The sequence below is a fragment of the Glycine max genome, chromosome 11 (assembly GCF_000004515.6).
Source record: "Glycine max cultivar Williams 82 chromosome 11, Glycine_max_v4.0, whole genome shotgun sequence".
NCBI classification, from domain to species: domain Eukaryota; kingdom Viridiplantae; phylum Streptophyta; class Magnoliopsida; order Fabales; family Fabaceae; genus Glycine; species Glycine max.
In genome coordinates, this window is record NC_038247.2 from 34,657,608 (window position 1) to 34,676,720 (window position 19,113).

The 19,113-nt window shown below is 34.6% G+C and overlaps 1 protein-coding gene across 1 annotated transcript; it reads right to left on the minus strand.

Annotated features, from left to right (window-relative positions):
* Positions 1 to 4,161: 4,161 nt before the first annotated feature.
* CRK40 (cysteine-rich receptor-like protein kinase) lies at positions 4,162 to 13,271 on the minus strand. Its single transcript, XM_006591228.3, has 8 exons — positions 12,552 to 13,271; positions 6,423 to 6,817; positions 5,985 to 6,110; positions 5,690 to 5,817; positions 5,295 to 5,505; positions 4,967 to 5,198; positions 4,679 to 4,838; positions 4,162 to 4,591 (listed from the first exon to the last, which is right to left on the minus strand). The coding sequence occupies exons 1-8, from the start codon at positions 12,941 to 12,943 to the stop codon at positions 4,277 to 4,279; spliced, it is 1,959 nt and encodes a 652-aa protein (XP_006591291.1). The 5' UTR covers positions 12,944 to 13,271; the 3' UTR covers positions 4,162 to 4,276.
* Positions 13,272 to 19,113: the final 5,842 nt, after the last annotated feature.

Consider the following 19,113-nt stretch of genomic DNA (forward strand, 5'->3'; position numbering starts at 1 on the left):
ATCTAGAATAAATAAGAACTAAAGTAACAAACGCCTTATAACATTAAGAAAATATAAATAAAAGTCTATTTTACATTCTACAATACATCAAGCTTTGATGTAATATTTATACCGTACGTCCTATATAGACCTAAACCTTATATGAGAATAAAAAATAAAAGTGCATATAATTAATGACTTTTGGTGTAAAATACAAATTAACATTACTCACACATTTTAATATTTGTGTTGGTGATTAAAGGTGTTCGTGACTATAGCAACTTCTAGGGCCGCCGCTACTACTGTCATAGTATAAAACTTCGTACCCCATTGTCCAGAGGCTCTTCGCTATGCGAAGGTATGGGGGAGGGATGTTATACGCAGCCTTACCCTTGCATATGCAAAGAGGCTGTTTCCGGATTCGAACCCATGACCAACAAGTCACCAAGGCACAACTTTACGGCTGCACCAGGGCTCGCCCTCCTACTACTGCCATAGTATACTTAGCAGAATTTGCGCCATCAGCTGCAAGCAGAATTCACATAGAGAGTTATAATTAAATTAGATGGCATCAAAATACAAAGTCTGATGAGTCAGCTTGGATCAATATTTTGTTAGTTATAAACAAAATAAATTTATTTGATCGAATTATCATTCTTGAAGTTTGACAAAACTATTTTAATTCTCCCTTATTAATATATACTCCACTAGTTTCAACAAAAGCATCATGGGCAGCCTGCAAAAGGAGAATATGAGCACGGTGGATGTCTAATTTTCAACAATTACATCCATAATAAATTAAAATCAACGGTGGAATATGGGCATGCTCGTCATTCCAGATAATGTCCTTTCTTTTTGGTATTGAATCATGGTAACTAGTAAGAAAATAAACCAAGCTTGATGAAAATCTCATATCAAATGGAATAATTTGCCAAGCAGAATGAAAGGAAATCTGCTATTAAATTCATTTTGGCAGACATCAAATAGCAACTTACAGAAACAAACAACACACAGTAATGTTACAAAAAGAAAATATAAGAACCATCACTTAGATATAAAAAAGAAGAATACTTACCCTTTCTTGGTATTCAATCCAGTCCCTACAGCTGTACCACCCTGGGCAAGCTGTTCAAGTAACATCTCTGCTTAGTAGAACTCCAAAAGTAAATAGTGTAGAATAAGCAGTTATGGTTTGTACTTAAGTGTCTAACCTGATACATGCATGACAAAGTGTCAATTACTCTATCAATACCGTACTTCACCTGTAGATAGAGGAAAAAGTAGTGACTAATGAGAAATCACTCCCCACAGGATATTACCATCCAACATCAATGATACTGAAAATACAGAACAACATAAGGCATAAGCCAAACATAAGAAGGCTTACTTGTGTAGTAAACCCAAGAGTCAAAGGTGTTGCATCTTGAGTATGAGTGCGTCCAATGTTGACAATATCTTTAAATTCAATTGACTGGTATTTTTTGAGGAAAAGGCAAAAATTTAAATAAAAACTAATAAAACAAAAGCAATGATAAAAAACCATTTTAAGAAAATCAATTACAAAGTGCATACTTAAGAAAATCAAATTCACTACTGCTAATAGTAACCATGCTACTATTCATCTGCAAAACACAATTCTCGTCTCAACAATTAACAAAAAAGGGCAGAAAATCTCAAAAAGAAGTGGGAGAAGAAAGAGTACTTCACTTGTAGGTGTGGAGCAATTCCAAGTTTGGCTTCCTTGGAATGCGAAGAAGAAGAGAGGACAAAGTGGTAGCAGGCATTGGGGGAACAACTGTGGTTGATCCAAGAAAAGATGTGGTAAAAAACCGAGATTCCGAGGGCGCGCCATTCGTTATTGTGCACCTCCATGACGTTCGTTAGCACTGTGCTAAGCGCAATCGTGACTTCCTCCAAAATGGCGTCGTTGTTGGGGACGCCGCGCTGCTTTGCGATCGCTTCTGCCATGACGCCGGTGAGGATGTGGCGATTGGAGAGGAGGTCGGCGAGACGGGAGGAGGAGGAGGAGGTGGGGCGGTGGAAGAGGAGGAGGCGGAGGGCGGTACGGAGGTTGGAGGAGTGAGCGGAGGGACGGAGGTGGCGCTTGGCGGACGAGCGGTAGAGAGGTGAAAGTGCGGTGGAGCATGGAGGGGAGGAATAGAAGAGTGAATTGGGATTGAGAATTGGAAGGGAAGAGAAGCAAGCTGAGCAATGAGTGTGAAGATAGCAAGTGTGGAGAGAAAAAGAGAGAGGAGTGACTGTTGGTTTTGAGCTTTGCGGCATCACGTAGAATGAGTGCGAACCCTAATCAAAAAACCTTTTTTATTTTAAAAAAAATGAACAAAGACGGTTTTCTATTCACACCCGTAGTAGAAATAAGTTCTCAAATTACCAAAATGCCATTGCATAACGCCTACAAAGACGGTCCTCGAAGACCGTCGTAATTATGTTTTCGTTATTTACAAAAATGCCACTGAGGGACATTCTAAGACGGTTCCTGGAAACCGCCTTAGAATGTGTGTCGTTAAAAAAGTTTTTTTTAGCAGTGAGAGGACATTGAGACACAATGTTCTGATAAGATGTGACACTAAACATGTGTTTCTGTTTCAATTGCATAATGTTTTGAATATGTTATTTTACTTTATTTTATTCCACTACTTAACTTGTTTTCCTTTTGCAAACTTGGACAGTCTTATTTTGAGCTGGGATAATTTTATTATTTATTTGGACGTTCTATTATGATGTTAAAAAATGAATGTGAGTCTATTACCCTTTTGAAATGTTTTTATTTAAATGTGTTTTAAAACTTTTAATAAATTTTGCATTTGTATTCCTCTTATTATTAGTACATATATGCGTAGGGTAGAAGGTGTCACAAATACTCCCATACTTTGTCTTATCCATTGAATTACACTATCGTAGCTTTCATTACACTGACCTCCTGCACCCTAATTAGGTATAAAAAGCATTACACCAACCAACTACTCCCTGGGGGATCATATTAATGTAAAAAAGTAAAAGAATATCAGGTGTAATAATAGTAAATCTCGGGAGAGTTTGTGTAATTTACTCTTGATAATATGATATAACATGGTTAGTATATAATTTTTTTTAAAATATGTAGTAAAAAATTTGATCCCCAAATCTATAAGTACAAAATGATATCTATTAAAAGAAGATACCTTTCAATAAGCCAAGTCCAAGAGTTCCTAATATGTAGCAATAGACTTTGTAACCAAAAGAATACGAGAACATACTTCACTAAAAAACACAACACCAAAATACTATAGTATCTCAAACCTACCACATACACACAAAGCTAAAAGGATGATGGTGCAAATTATTAAGCTCCTGGCCTTAACTTTGATATGGTGGAGCAGTATTAATGTTGAATATGCAGCTGCAGCCACACGCGACACACATGTAATAAACACTGGGTGCAGTCCAATCAACGCTACCAACCCTGGTAGCTTCTTTGCGAATGTCAATGAGACATTCTCAGCTGAGAGAAGAAATTAGGAACCAAAGCATCCACTTTGAAGCATCAAAGAAATCCAGTGGAGAGGTCAATACATATTCTATGTTTCAATGCAGAAACTATCTGTCCAATAATGACTGTTTTTCTTGCTTCAATACTGCCTCTAAGATAGAATAGAGAACATCCAGGAGGAAGTTTCTACATCCGTCCACAACGTGGCTTAGACTGTTCAACCAATCTAATCAATCAAGATGGTTATTTTTTATTTGTAAATAACATAAATCCTAGAATATATACAGATTATCATATAGTATTGACTAAATCATATGGCATTGATTAATGCCTAAACTCTGAGGTATTTTATTAAATACGTTTTTCTTAAAAAAAGTGGATTCATATTTTTAAATTATCAAACAAGTTAGCTTATAACTCGTCTTACTAAACTGCAGAAGATGAGACGTTTATGCTATTTTTTAAGAAATAAAAGTCATGTTAATTAATAGGATACTGCTATTTTTATTATCTTCTGTAGGCACCATCTGTTAATTAGTTGTTCACTTGTTAATTTGCCTTTCTACTAGCACCTTTCTTTTGCTATATAAATACATTGCGTTGTTATTGCTGAATACAATAAGCCTTTTGTAGTCTCAATTTTCTCCTCGTTTTCCTCTTACTCAAGCACTCCAAATCTGCACTAATGAACAAAACCGCAGGAATGTCAATGTAACTTTTTCATAAAAATAAGTAAGATTTACAAATAATTATACCCATCTTTGATAATGAACTGGACAAAAATTTATTTTTAGATCATATACTCAATCATCGAGCAGGTATTATAGAATTTGAGGTAGTAGTGTTAGTCATAGAGGAACTAGTTGAAGCAGAGATATCATTGCGGGGCTTTAAATTTGACTCAAAAAAGATAGGCATCGATGGTCTCATATGTTCAAGTAAGTCATTGCTACTGAGTAGGATTACTACTTCAGACATGGCTGGCCTCATTGCAGCCGATGCTTGAGTACACAACAAAGCAATGCCCATCACTTTCTTCACTTCTTCTGCATCATACTTATAAGGGTTTAAGCTTTTGTCCACTAACTCCAAGTGCTTGCCACTCTCATACAATTTCCATGCCTGTTGTAGTAAAAACCAAGGGTGATATGATAAAATGTTACAAGAAAGCAAAAAAAAATTGGTACATATTTATGGGAAGTTCCTTACTTGTCGAAGAAGGTAATCATCCTCACTATCATCATTAACAGCATTCACATCAGTACTCTTTCGACCACTTATGATTTCTAGGACTACAATTCCATAGCTGTATGTATCAGCCTTTTCTGATAATTGACCATGGAGTGCATACTCTGGTGCTGTGTATCCCCTGACAAGTGCATCACATTTATGCCACATATATAATTAAGAAATTATGAGACTATTTTGCATGTGGCGGCAGTATATTTGACTCTTAAAATTTTCAAGTTGAGTCATTGGTATTATATTTTGACTTACAATGTCCCAGCAAATCTTGTACTAAGATGAGATTGGTCCCCTGGAAGCAACTTCACCAATCCAAAATCAGCAATTTTGGGCTGAAGCTCTTCATCCAAGAGGATATTGCCACTCTTAATATCTCTATGTATGATTGAAACATGAAATTCCTCATGTAGATAGGCCAATCCCCTTGCTGTGCCCAAAATTATATCATAGCGTTGTCTCCAGTTGAGTGAATTTTTTCTTATACCTGTTTCCCATGTTTGTTCAAAACTTTAGAGGTGAAAAAAGGGGTAAAGAAAAACTTACACAAAATGCTTTTATTGGAAATTAAAATGTTTGTTACCAAATAAGAATTTTTCAAGGCTGTTGTTTGCCATGTATTCGTAAACAAGTATTCTGTCTTGGCCTTTAACGCAACAACCAAGAAGTTGAACCAGATTTTTGTGATGAACATTACTTATAAGCGTTACTTCTCTTTCAAAATCATCATCTATCTTGCTGGATTTTGCTGAAAGTAACTTTACTGCAACAACTTTCCCATTTTTCATTGTCCCCTATTGAATAGACACCGAATTAAGATTTGTGCTTGAAAGTGATTTATCTCTATCACTAGATGTGTAGCTTGTAAGTAATATTGCCTTCTTAGCTTATGGAGAGATCTTAATTGACAACTTTACATTAAAAACAAAACGCTTAAGAGTCATGATTGAAATGTGAGGAGGAACAACTCAAGTTTACCTTGTACACAGCACCAAAGCCTCCTTCTCCTAGCTTATTTCTCTCACTAAAATTTTTTGTTGCGGCTTTCAAGTCACTATACTTGTACTTGGTTGCAGCTTTCAACTCTGTTGCTCCCAATGTGTAAGCTGCTAAGTTAATATTAGTTAGATTTTTCTTTATATATAAATGAGGAAATGAATTCATCTATGTTTAGGAGAACAATTAATGATATTTTTAGACATGGTAATTTTGTAATATAGTTGGATACAAGGCAACACATATAGACTTTCCGAAGTCCAAAATTTGTTATTACCTCTAGGAACTCTCTTGGGACTGTTGGATCTTCTATACCAGCGAAATAATGAAAGAAGGATCACAGCAAGGATTACACCTCCAACACCGCCACCAAAAATGACCCACTTCTTGCTTGAACTTCCTCCTTCAAGACAGAAAAGAAGTTGACCTCAATTCCAAACGACATGCTCGTTCAACATGTTGATATTATATTACGAGAAATACTAGCAACATGTTTTTCTAATACATTCTCTGCTACTGATTAAAATTTGTTAGAAACTACAAACATTATAATTGAAACACATTAAATAAGTACGTCTCAAAATTTTGTAAATGTGATTTTCAATATATTTTCACCAAAAATAAAGTGAGTTAGATAATGTGTTACTAGTCCATTAGTCCATTTTTACTCATTAAAGTCAACATCTGTTAAATGGAGTAGTTATGGCATTTGTACCTTTGTTTAAGAAGGGACTGATATCAGTGGTTTGGTTATCAGCAAAGAAGGGTGTCTGTGAGTATCTCATAAAGCATCCAGCAGGATCAATTGCCCTACCATTTGTATTGGGAAGACAACCTTGTATGTTACTCTGTTGAATTGACAAACAACTCGAACAAGTGTCTCGTGTAAAAGTTTCAGCACATTGTGCAACGGCATAGATTGCAATACCAGCCACTTGTGTCTTGGTAGTTGCAAAGTAACGACTAATTTTAGGTGTTGCGATTCGCAGGTCCATTAGCACTTGCTGTACAGTTGTACTAAAAGTAGTGGTTTCAACTGCTGTCTGATTTCCACAACGCATACTGTTGCCAGGCAGAGTGGTGTCTTCATAGAAGTTATTGTTCTCATACCTTAACAACAGATTTGAAAGTATCAAATAAACTTGTAATGAAGACATAAGAAAAACTAATCGACATTCTCAATCATCTTAAACATCATATTAGTTATTTGTGCTCATATTTTTTCAGCAAATGTTAATTATTAACTTTCTGTTAGTGAAATTTGAATCCATGACTTTTTTCTTTTTTCTTCTTCCTTCACTGTCAAGTCAATCTTATAAATCCCTATGTGTGTTCATGTAACCAAAAAGCAGTGCTGTCATCTGTAGTCTGACTTCCACAATATGTGTGACTTCTAGGAATGTTCTCAAAGAAGAAGTCATTGCTCTCGTAACTCAACAGTCAAAAACATTTGAAAGCAATAATCATCAAAGTCAATTCTGTCTTAGTCTCATGAACTGCGAACCAACATGTTCTTGTGATGAAAACATATCTAAAAACTCTAATCCACACGCTCTCAATAATATATAAACACCTAGCTTGTTGGAACTAATTGTTGATCTAAAAAAATCTAGCTTGTTGGTAACTTGTGTTAAATGTTCATTTAACCCAGGTACGGACCAGGATATTATGAGTTGGAGGGCCAACTTTAAAAATTAAAATTCATTCAATTAATATACAAGCATCAAAATTCATACAAAATATTTATAATTATGTGTTTTACAAAATGATCAAAGAACGTATAATAAAAATATATTTTTACATAGAAAATAAATTAAATATTATTTTTAAGACACAATTACAAATTACAAAATCTTGAATTTTAAATGCCACCAAAAACATACTGGAATTTATATAAAAATAAAATAAAATTGGTATCAATGTTAAACATACTTTTTTTACCAAAAAAAAAAACCATCCTATTAGTTATGTTCCAAAAATCTAGTAAAAACAAGAATAAATTAGTTTCCTCACTAAATTATTGATTACAACAATAGTAGCCCAAAACATTGGTATCACCAAGGGATTTAGCTTAATTGGTTGACCATGTAAGTCTTATAAATTTTTTGACATCGTGTTTAATTTTTACCTATGAAAAAAAATCTACACCATTAAAGAATAATTTATATAAATATTTTGTATAAATTTTAATATTTATATATTTTATTGATTTTGTTGTTTTTAGAAAGATATGAAGGATTAAAAGATAAAGAAACTCAGGATATTACTACAAAAGAAGGTTGTTTTATTGATTTGGAAAGCAGAGTACCTTTTACAAAGAGATGCTAAAATATATAGATAAAACTCCTATGGGTTGTTGCCTAAAAAATAGAAGATAAATTTAAAAACAGCATAACAGCATAATAGCCTAACAACATATCTGCAGCATAACAACATATCCTAAAAAAACTAGCAACAATTTAAAAAATTTGTTTCAAGAGTCAAACAGTTAACACTCCTCCTTGACTCTGGAACAGCATACACCAAGCCTCTGCCTCAAGAATTCATATCTAGCTTTAGGAAGCGCCTTTGTTAGGATATCAGCACTTTGTTCCTTTGTTGTGTAGTAAATTAATTTCACTTCTCCTTCCTTTTGTGCCTCCCTGAGAAAATAGAGTTTTATCTTGAAGTGTTTTGTTTTGCCATGAAACACTGGATTATTTGAAATTGAAATTGCAGCTTGATTATCCACAAATATCTGCGTACTGTCTTGTTGTTCCATATGCAAATCTGTCATAAGCTTTCTGATCCAAAGAGCTTGATTTACAGCAGCAGTTGCAGCAACATATTCTGCTTCTGCTGTGGATTGAGCTATTACTTCCTGTTTCTTTGAATACCATGAGAAAATTCCAGAACCAAAGCTAAAAAGATAACCTGAAGTACTTCTCATATCATCAGCACATCCAGCCCAATCACTATCAGAATAACCATGAAGTCTGAAGTTTTTAACATAATGGTATCTTATTCCAAAATCAATTGTGCCTTTAACATATCTAAGAACTCTTTTTGCTGCCTGAAAATGAATTCTACTAGCACAGTTCATGTACCTTGATAACAAGCTTACTGCATGCAAGATGTCAGGCCTTGATGCACTTAAATACATTAGGCAGCCTATAAGGCTCCTATACAGCTTTTCATCCACTTTTTCAGCTCCATCTTCTTTGCAAAACTTCTCCTTTTGATTCATTGGAGTTGCAGTTGGTTTGCACCCTTCCATGTTGAACTTCTTGAGAATTTCATTTGCATATTTTTCCTGGCAAAGAAATATTTCATTCTGTTTTTGATACACCTGCATACCGAGAAAGAATGTCATCCTTCCAATGTCTGTCATTTCAAAAGCATCTTTCATTTCTTCCTTGAACTTGTCAATATGCTCCCCGCTGCTTCCCAAAACCAGTAGATCATCAACATATAGAGATACTGCAAGCATTTCACCATCAGTCTTCTTCACATATAAAGTAGATTCACTTAAACTTTTTTTGAAGCCTAAGTTCACCAAGTGTGCATCAATTCTGCTATACCATGACCGCGGTGCCTGCTTTAAACCATACAAAGCTTTCCTTAATCGATATACTTTCTCCTCCTGTCCTTGAACAACGAACCCTTCAGATTGCTCAACAAAAATTTCTTCCTCCAAGTATCCATTTAAGAAGGCTGATTTCACATCCATTTGATGTATAATCCAACCTTTTTGTGCAACAAGAGACATCAACATTCTTAAGGTTTCTAGTCTGGCAACTAGGGCAAAAGTCTCTGAAAAATCAACACCAAACACTTGAGCATATCCTTTAACAACAAGCCTTGCCTTGTATTTGTTTATAGAACCATCTGAATTGAGCTTGGTTCTATAAACCCACTTGACACCAATCGCTTTCTTGTGGTTAGGTCTGTCCACCAGCTCCCATGTTTTATTTTTTTCAATCATTATAAGCTCCTCTTTCATTGCATTTCTCCATTTTTGATCAGCTGTAGCTTCTTCATATCCCTCAGGCTCCATCACAGCAACATTACACCTTTGGTAGATGTCTGAAAGTGATCTGGTTCCTCTGATAGGTTCTTCATCAACATCTTCATTCTCTTCCTGAAACTCAGACCTCTAATCATTTTTCCAGTCCCAACTATCTGACTCCAGAAATTTGACATCCCTGCTGACGATTACTTTGTTGCTCTGTGGTAGGTAGATTCTGTAGGCCTTTGAAGTTGAGCTATAACCTACAAAAATTTCAGGTTCTGCTTTCTTGTCAAGCTTGTCTCTTTTTACTTGAGGTATGTAAGAGAAACATAGGCAGCCAAATGTCTTCAGATTTGTTAGCTTCGGTTTGTAGTCATGCCATGCTTCAAATGGAGTCTTTTTCTGCAAAGCTTTTGTTGGTAACCTATTCAGCAAAAAAACTGTTGTGTGTGCAGCCTCTGCCCAAAATTCCTTTGGTAGCCCTTTGTCATGAAGTAAGCACCTTGTCATCTCCATAATTGTTCGGTTTTTCCTCTCGACAACACCATTCTGTTGCGGAGTGTATGGTGCTGTCAATTGATGTTCAATGCCTGCATCTACACAAAACTTGTTAAATTTTTCAGAGGTATATTCAGTTCCATTATCGGACCTGATCACCTGCATCTTGCATCCACTTTGAGTTTCAACCCAAGCTTTAAACTTCACAAAGATGTCAGCAACATCAGATTTAAACTTCATAGAATAAATCCAACACATTCTTGAATAATCATCAATGAATGCAATATAATACTTACTGTCATTCAATGATGGTGTTTTCATGGGTCCTCCCACATCTGTGTGTACTAACTGCAGCTTTTGTGAAGCCCTTGAAGTCTTGTTTTGTTAGGAAGTCTGGTTTGCTTTCCATATTGGCAAGCAACACATTTTGGAGGTAAATTGTCTAATTCTGGCATATCTTTCACTATATTGTTCTTTCTCATGAAAAGTAGTGCAGCATGATGAAAGTGCCCCAATCTCTTGTGCCAAAGCATTGTATTATCATCCTCTTTGTGTACAGCTGCTTGCTGCTCCTCATTCATCAAGTCCAAGACAAAACTCTTGCCTTTCATTTGAACTTTGATCATTTCTATGTTGTTTGCATCTTTAATCACACAGTTTTTGTCCTAAAACAACACCTTATATCCTTTCTCCAGCAGTTGAGTAACACTTAAAAGGTTTTGATTAATTTCAGGGACATATAATACATCAGAAATTAATTTCAAACCTGAGTGGCCTTCAATTGTAACCGTTCCCTTGCCTTTTACTGCAATGAGTGCTCCATTTCCAATTCTGACTTTGGAAATAGTTGTCTCGTCCAATTCTTTGAAAAGTTCACGATGATAAGTCATGTGGTTTGTGCAACCACTGTCTATAAGCAACCTCTCCGTAGTGGTGTTGGTTGCAAATCATGATGCTACAAACAGCTGCTCCTCCATAGGCTGATCTTCAGCAGCCTTGGCTTCTCCTTGTTGTTGTTGTTGAGTCTTGCATATTTTTTCCACATGTCCTAATTGACCACACTTGTGGCATTTTATGTCTGGTCTCCACCAACACTTGTTGTGTGGGTGATTATTTTTTTTGCAATAAGGACAAGGTGAAAAGACACGTGTCTTGCTGCTTTGGCCATTTTTGTTGTTGCTCTGCTTCTTCTTGTTATTTTTGCCTCCTTTGTAATTCTGTGATCTAGCCTGAAAAGCACCCTCAACAGACCCTTCTTGCCTCATAAGCCTCCTTTGTTCTTGTGCTTGTAGTGCATTCAACAATTCTGCCAATTTAATGCTTGACAAATTCCTTGAATTCTCCAGAGATGCAATTGTGGCTTCAAACTTTTTAGGTATTGTGACTAGAATTTTTTGAACAATTCTAGCGTCTGAAAATTCAGTACCTGGGAGCCTTACATTATTGACTATGCCAAGAAGCCTATCAGAGTATTCCTTAATCGTTTCTGATTCCTTCATTCTCTGCATCTCAAGCAAAGTTGTTTTTGCTTTTGACTTTCTCTGCTTCCTTTCTTTGTGATTTTTGATTTGAGCAACCGTTGGATTGTCCAACAAGGGTTCGACTTCGTACACATCTTCAACAGCTTCCCACAAATCACCTGCTTCGAGATAGGCTTCCATTCTAAAAGCCCAGAGATGACAACTTTTACCATCAAACAGCGGAAGTGTAAGTGGAATGGATGAACCTTCTGGATTCATTCTGACCAGGTTATGTGTGTTTGTGTTTTGAATGTGTATGGGTTCTCTCGATCTCTCAGATCCCTCAGAATAAGGCTCAGGATACCAATTTGTTGTTTTTAGAAAGATACGAAGAATTAAAAGATAAAGAAACTCAGGATATTACTTCAGAAGAAGGTTGTTTTATTGATCTGGAAAGCAGAGTACCTTTTACAAAGAGATGCTAAAATATATAGATAAAACTCCTATGGGTTGTTGCCTAAAAAATAGAAGATAAATTTAAAAACAGCCTAACAACATATCTGCAGCGTAACAGCATATCCTAAAAAAACTAACTACAATTTAAAAAATCTGTTTCAAGAGTCAAATAGTTAACAGATTTTAACACACAGTCATTGAATGCTAAGTCCACCCCTAGATGAATTTTTTGTTTTTTTAAAACTCAGTCCTACATTTTATAGGATTAGTGACGTAGCTCGTCTTATTCATTTTACCCTTCTAATTGTCACACAAAATTTTCTCCCTCTCCTTTCCTCAAACTCAAAGAGTACCCAGAGTGTACAAAATAAATAATCACTTTTGAATTAGCAGCCATAGGGATGGACAATTATTGAACAAATATTAGAGGCATGTGTACCTGAGGAAGCAGCCGTCATAAACGACACGAGCACCGTCGGTGGTTCCGGTGGAGCAGTTGCGGATTTCGGTGTCGGCGGCTGCTAAGCAGGCAGCGCAGTCAGCGATGGAGAGGTAGTTCATGCATTGAAACATGGCATAGACAGGACTTGTTCCGCTGGTTGATTGAGCAATGGCAAATTGCTTGCTTTGGTTGGTCACCTGCTCTCTCAGGTCTGCGAAACTTGCGTTTAGATTTTGGAAGAAAGTGGACAAGTCGAAATTTGCGGTGGTAAATCCGCTGCACTCATTTGTGAGTAAAAAGAGTTGAGGGTCTCCTACTGCACCCTCAAAGCTCCACCATGACCATAACACCAACAAAGTTAAGGCTACGACCTTGAAGAGTTTCACCATATTCTTTTGTGATTCTCAGACTGGATCGGTATATATCTAAGGGTTCAAAAGATGGGTTTGATATAGGCCTCAATGAAAAAAAGTATAGTTGTTAATGATGTTCTCAAAGAAAAAAAGTATAATTTTTAATGATGTTCATGTGTGGATGGACTAAGGTAATTAATATCCAAGTTTTAAAGTCTGAGATATGGAGGAGGACTGTTTGTGTTAGCTATGTATAAGAAAGAAGGAGTTTAATGGGTTTTTTTTTTTTTTTTGTGTGTGATACTGTATTACTTCAAAAAAGTTTGTATAATGTAAATCGTCAACCATACTAGATAAAATATAGAAGAATGTATTGGTTGATCTTACTCACACCCACATCGTGGGCCCGTGGTAATCAAAGATAAATAAATACCTTCAAGTCTTCAACTACGGATATATAATAAAGAGTTTAACTGAGTGTAAAATAATATGTATCGCATTGAATGTTAGTTGATGCCCTGAGGTTCAGGAACTTGAATTTAATCTCATCTAAGGAGAATTAAAAAATTGTCATTTGAAATCCATTGATAAATTAAAATAGTAAGTACTTTGTGAATTATACAAGTATGTGTTGATTTAAGTAACGTCAAGTTTGTGTATGAAAGTATTGAAACTAATAATTAATTTAAATGAATGATTTAAATTGCATAAATTTAGAGAGAAAATGATAAATTAAAATAAGTTATTTTAGTCATTGATAAACAAAATTAACGATTGTTATCTCATCTATATATGGTTTGTAATGCATGCGCAGATAACTTTGACCATCAATTTTATGAAAATTGATTGAAATTGCTTACTTTACTTTCAACATCATACAAATTACAGTTGACATATTTAACTCGTATAAATTATTATTAGTATAAATCTTAAAATAATTATTATATAAAAGTTAATAAATTTATCATATACAATAATTTATAATTAGATTAAGGGATAAAACTTATGCCTTCAGTAAACTTAATTATTTTAATTCCATTAATTAAATATTTCTTCGTTTATAAGCATTAAGTTTAAACATCTAAAAATATGAGGGAAAAAAAGATAATAAATGATAAGTTAACAAATGGTTAAAATTTTCAATTTTAAAAATAATTGTGAAATTAAAAATGTGAAACCAAAATCATGAATTGGCTATATATTTTTTTTAGAAAAAAATTAACTAATTAAATATTTTACTAACTGGCAAACAAATATCAGTGGTTTGAAACTTTCAATTTTCACTAAAGATTTAATTATGACGACACGAATCATCGCGCACCTATGAGGCGAAGTCAACAGTCAACAGCCAGATAAGTTGCTTGCTACCCACCACTCATAGCACTAACACGTAATCAATCATTGTAGATTTTTTTCAAGATTTATTAGATATATCTCTTCTTTGTTGACTGTTGCAGTTATATACATTCATTGTTTTGTTCTGTTAAAAAAAAACTATTATGTCACTGAACTTAATTTATTGACTGTTTCCTTTGACAAGGGAATAAATGATTAAACAAATAATGCATTTGAATCGAGCTGAATTTAAAATATTTTGAATTAATTTAGAAAAATTTATAAGCAAACTTAATAAGACAATTTAAATTGGCTTAAATATAAAATGTTATTATCAAAATTTGAAAGTAAGATAAATTTATATTATATTATCATAAATTCTCTCATTAAATATATTATTTTTATTCATGTAAACTCAAGAATCATTCATTTAAAATGGAACTAATGTCATATTTTAATTGATTTTATTATTTATTTTGAATGTATTAATTAACAATTATTTGCAGTTTATTAACCTTATTATAAACATTTATTTTGGAAAATGTCATCTTTTTTTTATTAAATATTGGAAATCCTTTTAATTTTTCTTAGTGCTTAATAAAAAATGGTTAATTTTTTCATTGATGAGGTCTTTTTGACTTAGTCTTGTGAACCGGGTCTTATCTTATTTTTTTATTGGGTCATTATATAAAAATTGATAATTTATGGAGGTTAAAAATGTTATTTTTAGCGGTTAAAAGTTGCCACAAAATGAATTTATGACGATCAGGATCAATTTTTAAGGCAATTGGTGTTAGAAAAAATTTGTAGCAATTGTCAGATGATCGCTGGTAAATTCACCAGAAAATTTGTGATGATGAAAATTGCCACATAGTTCATTTATTTTTATTTTTCATTTTTTGGCGATTACAAAAGTGACACAAAGTGTGTTTTTGTATTTTTTTTGTGCCAAAAACAATATCTTTTTAATATAAAAAAATCATATTAATCTTTCTCTAGTTTTAACTATTTCCATTAGTTCTATAATAATTTTCATTCCTATTTGATTAAGTATAAAAATTGAGATAATGTATTAAATTTCTATTCTATCAAATTTTAATACTATCATAATTATTCTAATTATTAAGTATAAAAATGACACAAAGTGTGTTTTTGTATTTTTTTTTTTTGCCAAAAACAATATCTTTTTAATATAAAAAATCATATTAATCTTTCTCTAGTTTTAACTATTTCCATTAGTTCTATAATAATTTTCATTCCTATTTGATTAAGTATAAAAATTGAGATAATGTATTAAATTTCTATTCTATCAAATTTTAATACTATCATAATTATTGTAATTATTAATATTATCTTGTTGTATAATTTTTCTTTCATATTTATTCTTATTCACACCACAATCTTCAAAATGATTCATTCTATCCTATAATTATACTTTGTACCGATAAGAAAATTACATCTTTGATAGAATTAGAATTGCAATTAAAAATAACAAACATAATTTCAACATGCATAAAACTTCATTGTAATAACAAGCTCCAAGTTGAAACAATGTGCATGGATAATGTGTTAAAGTAAGGAAATCTAATTAGTCAAACCATTAAAAGTTTGAAATATATATTACATCCAAAACCATATATATCAAAAGGAATTAAGCAACATATGTGAAGTTGTATGAAAATTACTATCTAATGATGATCCTCCTCTTGGTATTGGCCCATCATGTCCACTTCCTTCATCCTATGAAATAAAAATCATATCATGTCAAGTCACTATTAGAAAATACACTTTCAACATCGGTTATTTAGAAAATTTTACATCGGTTTTGTTCTAAAACCGATGTTGAAAATGACGATGTTGAATGTATGAATGTTAACATCGGTTAGAACCGATGTTAACATACATATGACAATATCGGTTCTCTAAATAACCGATGTTAAACACAATGAACAACAGCAAAAAAAGTGTATGCATGATGAACGTTGACATCGGTTTTCCAGTCAAACCGATGTTAATATGTTAGTTTAACATCGGTTTTCTAAAAAAACCGATGTTAATATATGACCTTAACATCGGTTTTGCTAGAAAACCGATGTCAACATTGATGATGCATACACTTATTTGGTGTAGTTCTTTGTGTATCACATTGGTTATTTGTACATAACCGATGTTAACGGCGCAATATTCACATCGGTTATTTATAATTAACCGATGTTAATGTACAATAGTTGACATCGGTTATTCACAGATAACCGATGTTAAAATTCAAACGCTGACATCGGTTATACTCAAATAACCGATGTTAATATACAAACGTTAACATCGGTTTTCTATTATAACCGATGTTGGTTATGATATTAACATCGGTTTTTGTTAATAATCGATGTTGTTTTCAAGTATTTTTTTTATATATACTTTATGTTTTTACAGTAAACCTAAAATTGTACCTGTCAAATGCAATTTCAGGAGGCCTAATTCACAGCAAATAAACATTTTATTCTGCTTTCAAGCAGTTTTAATGATAATAAACATCAAATTAAATAATTGATTTATTATAAAGAACAATCATCAAATGAATTCAATGTTCATGTTACATAGAAAATGTAAAAAATGTAAAAAATGTTAAAAAATGTCCCTAAATCCTAGGCCTGATCTCTAATTCGGAGATAAAACTGTGCCAACTGGATCCGCAATGCTTTTAATCTCTCTGGCTCCAATGGTCTAGGATCGTTAAAATACTGCATGATGAAATAAATCATAATAAGTTAATAATGTAATACAAATTATAAATTAATTGATTTTCTTTGAAATAAACTTACCGCTTCCCAATTATTTCTAAAAGTTCCTAAAATGATGGTGGGCATCCAGTGCATCACATAGTAGCCGCACTCAGTAGTTCCTTTTTATCTATTACACTAAATACATAATGAAATTTGGGTATTAATTAAACAACTAGTGTACAGACATATAAAGAAATATATATAAGTGGAAGTTTTATGTAAATGACGTACCTTGACGACAATCCACCTAACAGGAGCCTTTGATTTAGGATGTGGAGCATCATCAAGACCCTTGATAGCACTATTCCATATGAGTAACAATTAAAAACTGGTGTTATACGTTGAGGTATTACAATGCAAATGTATTGAAAAGAACACTAACCTATTAATAATCCCCTTAAGGTAGTTGTCTGGCCTGTTATGCAATGAACAAAACCAAACAACTAAGTGTTCCTTGGGCAGGATGACCATCATCTGCCAGTGTCCGCTGCAGTGGAACCTAAAATGGGTTAGTACATTAGTAAACATTAATTAAATTTTGTTATTTTTTTACTTACCCATTTAGGTAGGCTCCAAGATACACATCACGTTGTGAACTCTGCATCCAACTCTTTATGTAACTTTCAGATTCAAACTGCGATTGCCCAGACCTCTGAATGGACTGTGGTTCAAGGAATCCATAGATATCAGAATTCCCCGCTCGCATACATGTTTCAGTGAGATGCCTGTTTATGTTAAGTCAAAGTTAAATATTTATGAATTGAAAGCCATAACTTAGGTAAATAAAATCCTTTTATTTAAAGACTTACAAAATCCACAACTGTAACACTGATATGCTGAGACATTGACCACTGTGTGCGATTTCGGAGAGGTCTTCGTGCTTTATGTACAGGGGGAAATCTGAATTAATGACCCCGAACACGGTGGCATCCCATCTAACCTGATAAGGCCTCAAGAAAAGCTCTGGGATGGTCAATGTCATCAGATAAAGCGGATCATCGACCTCCGGATCGAGCTTCGGAGGTGGTTTTGGCGGAGACACAACTACCTGTTCATGAAACAAAGTTAAATAGCCAAATTTGAGGCACGCTTAATGAATTAATTTTAAAAAAAAGAAACATATAGTAAGGACAATAAGTACCTACTGTGATAAAGACTTGACTAGATGTGTCGGCCAAGCAAGAAAGGTGTGAAGTGCCTGCCCCACTAAGGAAACCTCATCAGTGGGTACAGGAACTGGAGCATGTGAATCTTTAACCTCGTCCACACTCACCTTTACTTGGCCAGGCAACAAATGAGTGTTATGAACAAGAGTGGATCCCTCATAAACTCTCCCCATGGCAACCAGGCGGACAGGATATGCTTCTATGTACAAGCCGCACCTGTCAGAGTCACCCGTCTCAGGATCGTTTCCTGAGGGATCAACATAACTCCCCTTTGTGCTCACTCGAGGACCGGAGGGACCAGGACCAACCAGAGGCTCAGGAGGCACTGCAAGTCCCTAAGATTGCATCTGCGACTGAAGCTGGCTGAAGGATGCCATGACCTGCCTTGTCACTTTCTCTGTGATGGACTCCTCTAGCTGGTCCCTGATCTGTTGGGTCAGCTGCTGTAATTCGTCAGGAGGCAGGGAGGAAGCGCTGCGGGACATCTGTGGAGCTGATCCAAAGTATTGCTTGATGGTGACACCGGCTCCAGCAGCACGGACACGTCCAGGGTGCTCTGGACGTCGAATAGCAGCGGCCAGAACATCCTGATGTCCATGGGGGACGAACGATCCCTGTGTGGCCTGCTCCTCAAACGAATCCTGCACAAAAAACACATAGTGGTACATGGCATTCTCAAAATATTCAAACATAATTGTAATGGTTAGTTGAAAATGACTTACAATCTTTTCAGCGATTTTCTTTGCGGCCTCAGTCGTTATCTCCCCTGTCTTCTTCGTGCGGGCCATCTTCCACTTCACGTGGCGTCTGACAGGGGATGGAGGGTCGATGACGCCATCAACGCTTCCTGACTGTGCAGCTTCCTGCAGCTTCTTCTTGGTTTTTTCAGCCAGGAGCTTCTGCTCCAAATAATCATAACCCCCAC

Excerpts from the sequence above, each read along its gene's own strand:
- CRK40 (XM_006591228.3), bottom strand. The coding sequence starts at position 12,943 with ATGGTGAAACTCTTCAAGGTCGTAGCCTTAACTTTGTTGGTGTTATGG. Across the intron at positions 5,506-5,689 it reads GCTTTGGTGCTGTGTACAAG|GGGACAATGAAAAATGGGAA; the intron begins GTAAACTTGAGT and ends TCTATTCAATAG. Across the intron at positions 4,592-4,678 it reads ATGATTACCTTCTTCGACAA|GCATGGAAATTGTATGAGAG; the intron begins GTAAGGAACTTC and ends TTACTACAACAG.